Below are 6,000 nucleotides of genomic sequence, written 5' to 3'. Positions count from 1 at the left end.
ACTACTGGTATTTGGATACAAAACTAATTAAAATCCAAGATTCATCCTATTTTTCACATGTAATCAGTATACTGTTGAGCCAGTAGATATTGTCTATGTAGGGATTCTATGGCAAAATAAACCAAAGGATGAATTTAAGAGGCAATGGCTATTTCACACTTCCTCCCCACCCTCCCCATGTGGACACTTCTTATTCTGCACTAATGTATTTTTGCAGTTCAGGTTACTCACTTCCAAAGTGGACTAAAAAGATATCTTTAACATAAAATGAAGATTGCCTATATAGGAAGTTCATGTGAAACTGCTGTTTCAGTCTATTTCTGGAAGTAGCCAACCCCTCATACCCTTCTAAGACCCTCATCACCACAGGATTTAGGCTGCTTTTTGACTTGGAAAAAGATCATTCAAACTTGTTATTTTATTTAGGAAGTTTCATTTTCTTAGATGAGACTATTTCCTGTGACAATCTGTTCAAGTGGTATTACTAAATCTGAAGAAACTTGAATGAAAATAAGTAGTGTAACTGGGATGGAGAGACTGAGACAGCAGAATTAGGTGCCACCTTTTACTGGGGGGGCGGGGGGAGAAGATGCAAAACAGCCACCATAGCTGGAAGCTGGCTAAGCCACTGGCACCAACACCACAGCACCACCACTGGCCAGAGCACAATGCTGTCCAAGTGTGCCTCTGAGGAAAATAAATGTAAACTCACTTTCGCCAGCTTGCAGTGATTACATAACTAGTCCCTTCTTAATTACTCTCTCCAGTTACCTCAAATACAAAGAAAGCTTTAGCAAGTAAAAAAAAAACAAACACAGAAAACAATTTTGAACTTTTTATTTTTTCATACATTCTATAATTTCATCATATATTCCCAGTGAAAATATAAATCAGACGTATACCTTAAAACTGAATTCACTGGTGCTAAATTTAACTCTTCAATCTTACTTCAGACTTTCTATTACCATTAGCACAAAGCCAATTATTTAATACAGTGCATGACAGTCATTACTGACACATCCAAGGTCCTATACCATGTCTGTTACAGCCCAGTGCCCTATTCCCAGCTCAATGGCACAGGAATGTATGTGAAAGGAGTAGTAAAAGAACAGGGAAGTAACTGGGTGTGGAACAGATATTCTCCTTTTGTGTCATACTATTGTTCGACATCTCTCATTTTGGAATTACTAAATCAGGATGCAATTTTTCAGTCACACCTCAACATGCTGATTATTTTCTGGGCATCTGGAAATGGCCACACATTGCTGCCTATTTCTCACAGAAAGATACTGTATAAAATGACCATCTGCCAATGTACGCAGCAGGTGCACCAGTTTTGTCATCCGCCTTACTTATTCATTAACTATATTTTGAGGAATCTGCTTTTGTCCATTACACCCAGCTGCTAACCATGTCCAATGTAAGTGCAGTTTTATAAACAAGATAATGAAAAAAAGTAATACAACTTTAATATAAAAAGGTCCATTAATTTATTCCATTTTACAGCTGTATTATAAAATATACTGGAACACAGAAGAAACATGCTTACTAGAGAGGTGCTACACTAAGATCTTGATATCCACTGAGTCAGACCATGCAATGATTAAAAGAAATAATAATACTGAAAAGCAATGGAAAATTCACAACATGGTAACATTTGTGGGAGCAGTAGTTTAAGCATTTTGAAAATGAGTTTGGAAAAATATTACATTAATATGGCTTGTGGTATTGTATTATGCGATATTGAAATGCTGACTATTTTTGCTGTATCCCAACATAGTGCAAACTATCAACAGAAATGCACAAACCAAATTATAGTGACATTAATGACTGTTCAAAGTTTGGCTGCTACCAAAATAACAGGTGCTTCTTATTGGTCTGTGGCCAAATTATTTTGTGTGATCATTCAGCCAGTCTCTAATACACATGCACAGGTCTAATTAAACATGACTTTCCTTTAATTTTCTCCAATACTATGCAATCTTTTTGCAACAGCAGTAATGAGGGCAGCTCCCTTCCCACTCCCATCTTCAGACAGCATAAAGGTCACATCACACTGAGGTGCCAGCTCTTTCACCATTTCCCGTAAGATCCTAGAAAAACTTAAAGTAAAAAAAAAAAAAAAAAGCACTTTACCAACCATTTTGTAATGTATGCAGTAATTATTTGTATTCATTATATTATGTATACTTGCTTACAAACAAGAAGTCAAACCAAACCAAACAGCCCAATCAATCAGTGTCATCTTCCATTGGTCCTTCCTTTCCTTCTCCCTTCAATATATTTAGTCACCAACAGGACACAGAAACAAATTCCTGAATCCAATAAGAAGGTGAAAGGATTGACCCATTTTTTCAGAGGGATCATACTTCACTTTTATCCTTCCTAAAGCCTTCTGGTTTTTAAAGAAGTTTGAAGAAAGGGGAAGCATTAATTCTAATGACTCTCTCCAACAAGCAGCAGGAGGTAACACTGGGTTCCTTCGTATTAAGAAAATCTACAGCCTTTGGTGGAACTAACAGACTCAAGCTATCTGTGCCATTACGCTTGTTGTACTTCTCCAGAGTCTGCCTGTTCCACATGGTGCAACAGCGAGCGCAGAAGTTCAGACACTTGCTAGGCCAACTTACTGAAGTGTTTTTTTTAAATAAATAAATAAGGAGTGATGGCTTCTTCAATCCCAGTGATTCTGATTATAGTGCTAATAGGAAATAGAGTGCAAGAATGTATACTGAAGGCTATTCAGAATTAAAAACGGGGAAAGGCGAAGAGAAAGGAAGAAGGGATAGTGAAAGAAAAGTTAAAACTATGGAAAGATTCTTAATCCTATGTTTAAGCTTAGACAGTTGAGAAGTAACAACTAAAAAAGTGCCTCCATATAAAAATGTGCAAAGAACTGATGCTAATTAGCAAACATTTTAGCCACACAATAAAAGCTAGAAACCTTCCCCATTCTTTCTATCATTTTTAGTTGCTGTTTTCCTACCTTCAGTTCTTCCATTGTGATGACGGAGAAGCCCCCTGCTTTAGAAGCTGTTATGGATGACAGGCAATCTCTCTTCCATATGGAAGGTCTTCTCATGTACCTACACTGGTAGCTAATTCTATGTCTTCCTCTACCATGGCTAGATCTTATTTGTGCAACATAGATACAACTTCAAAAACCTACATGACATTCCTTTTCAACAAAGCCACACACCTCTTTGGGAAAGATTTGGCTAAAGCCATCATTAACAAGTTCAAGATCTAAAAGAGTCATCCAATAAGTTCATTTTGAACCAGTAAAAGGCTTCTTCCAGGACAGAGGTTTTCAGCATGAAGTCTCCCCTTTGCAGAAGATCTTTGTTTTGCCCCTCAGGGCAACCAGTAGAGTTTAATAGGGGGCAGAAGGGCTTAACGATACACCTGGATAAATATGCGGCCTGACTCCATGCTGATTATTCAAATAGTCCAGGAATAATACCGAGTGCCTCCGTGAAGGCTGCACTATGCTTTGTGCATTTTTCACTACACTAAAGGAGCAGTTGGTTATGTCACTGGAGACATCCATCAGACTATAGATCTGTTATAAGCTGTTCTAGAGTAGGCAGCATGAAGCATGGTGTTATTGATGTTTATATGAATTATGGTTAAATGAGTGCTAGTTTAAAGTACAGCATAGTTGGCCAATCTGTCATGTTTCCAACTGAAGTGATCCCCTGAGAGGAGTATAAACTGTGATCACAATGAGGTAAGGAACAGAAAAAGGAAGAACACCTCACTCCTTTCAGCGATTCTTATTTCACAGACTCCCCAGCTGCACTAAGGAAAGCTTGGCAGAGCTGCATTGGCAGCTAGAACAGAATTGGGACAAGCTACATCATGTTTATGAACGGATGTTCAGATGGAGCTTCTACCACATCTCTGGGGAACCTGGTCCAGTGTTTTACTACCCTCCTAGTGTGAAAATTCTTCCTAATATCCAACCTAAACTTCCCTTGCTGCAAGCAACTTGACACTGTTGCTCCTTGTTCTGTCGTCTGCCACCACCGAGAACAATTCTTACATTCAATTTTGTTGAATCCCACTTCAGTTTAACCCACCAATAGCAGCTTTCAATTTGAGAAAACAATGCAGCTGGAATTTTAATACATTTTAAACATTCAAAAGACCATAAAAAGGAAATGTAAAGGGGCCTAGGATTGTTAAATGAACCAAAATGTGACAAACTGTTTGCTTAGCCAGGGTATACCAGTTTGCTTGCTAAATACAGCAATAGTGCTTGCTTTCTGTAAATGCATGAGCTGACATTAAACATTTAACATTGACATTGACATTAAATTAGCTCTTGGCACCAAGCCCTTACACCAGGCATGTAAAAGATTTAGTACAGTCTCCAAATACATATAACTAAAGAAATAAATCATGTGTAGTTTCCTACAAGACTAAAATCACCTCTTATGTTTAACTCAGGAGCAACAATCACAAAACAATAAGTTTCCCTTTCCTCAACCTGGCAGTTTTGAATAAAAGCACAGTACAGAAAGGTTCTGCATTGGATTCTCTGTTTTCAATTTTTTTCAACCCTAAATCCAAGCAAAAGCAGTGTCAGCTTCAGGAATAGATGATCATTTCTGGGTGGTATTCTTTCACTATCTATCATCAAAACAGAATACTGAATCCTGGTCAGAATTAAGCCAGAACTAATGAAAGTAGACACAGGGTACTCACTGTGGATGTAACTTGTATAAAGTCCCATCCACTCCGACAGTGATTTTCAAGTGCTCTACACCTCTATTTTCTCTCTTCTTCTCTACTACCGCAGCCAGTCCTGCCCCACAGAGTTGGGCTGCTCTCCTTGAAACAGCACCACACACCTCCTTCACAATAATGCTGTCGTCACAAGTGCTGTCCAGTCCAAGTTGCTGCAGAATTCTTCTGACCTGAAGAAGAGCTAGCCGGTCACTATGTTCATGCAAACACAAACAACAGCTTACAGTTAGGGGATACTATACACACTTCAGGATTTTCAGTCTTACAAATGAAACTGAATTCTCAGAGACACATTTTAAACACATTTATTCTCATGCAGCCCCACACCCAAGTTTTGTTTCTGTTGTGATGGGGTAGATTTTCAAAGGCGCAGAGTAGTTGAGCACCTAATTCTCCTTGAAAGTCAAGCAGACTTATGCCCCTCCTACCATTTGTGCCACTGAAAAAATCTCCTCCTAATGGATCACAAGACAGCCACCTTATTTTTCACTGTCTATAATAGTTACTGAAAAAACAAATACACATCCTCCTGCATACTCACACTCTAGCGTTTTTAATACTCCAGTACTTAATACTAGTAAGTAGTATTTTAAGGGCCTCACTGAAGTTTTTGAGTAACGTGCTAGAAAGGTTCATGGTGCTAGAATACCCAGGGTGTCATTGTTGGATGGAACAGGGGTAACCACTCAATTGTTACAGAAACATTACGCAATTCCCCATTTTCTTTATTTAGAATGTAATAGGCCTCTCTAACAGAAAATGTTCTACCTTTTTTTGAAAGGGAGGCTTGTCTAATAGCACAAAAAATTCAGGGCCAGGCATGAAAGTCTTCATGAAAGCCAGGACAGTCACTTAGATGATCACTGTGGGCCTGAGTTTCTATTTAAAATGAGTAATATTTGACATAGAATTTATGCTGAAAAGTAACTTACTTTGGATGCAGACAGACTTAAATTGTTCCAAGGATATCACTGATTGGGAACTGATTCACTGTTGTCCCTGGACTAGCTGTGACACCCTGGTTGAGAATCACTGGACCAGCATCTCAACTATTCTCCCAATATAAAAGTTGTGACTGGATGTCACTGTATCAGCATTCTTATGTTCTTGTAAAGTTCAAATTGGAAGCCATTTAAATGTAAAAAAGTTTGAAGACTGAAATGGATAACTTTACAGTGGTTACTTTTATCGATCGGGACAAAGTTCCATCGAGTTGAACAAGAGCACTGTCCTGAGTAAGAACTTTAA

At 38.4% G+C, this 6,000-nt stretch overlaps 1 protein-coding gene across 2 annotated transcripts in view; it reads right to left on the bottom strand.

Moving 5' to 3' along the window:
* Positions 1-822: 822 nt before the first annotated feature.
* Positions 823-6,000, bottom strand: part of LOC106736965 (hexokinase HKDC1) — a 56,219-nt gene continuing 51,041 nt past the window's right edge. For both annotated transcript variants that reach the window (XM_019484379.2, XM_006273477.4), the window contains exons 18-19: positions 4,711-4,944; positions 823-2,102 (exon numbers count right to left, since the gene is read on the bottom strand). In XM_019484379.2, coding sequence (XP_019339924.1) covers positions 1,958-2,102; positions 4,711-4,944 — 379 coding nt within the window. In that variant the 3' untranslated portion in view covers positions 823-1,957. The remainder of the gene's footprint in view (positions 2,103-4,710; positions 4,945-6,000) is intronic.

Source organism: Alligator mississippiensis, chromosome 6, assembly GCF_030867095.1.
Source record: "Alligator mississippiensis isolate rAllMis1 chromosome 6, rAllMis1, whole genome shotgun sequence".
NCBI lineage: Eukaryota > Metazoa > Chordata > Crocodylia > Alligatoridae > Alligator > Alligator mississippiensis.
This window is presented reverse-complemented; position numbering and strand designations above follow the sequence as displayed.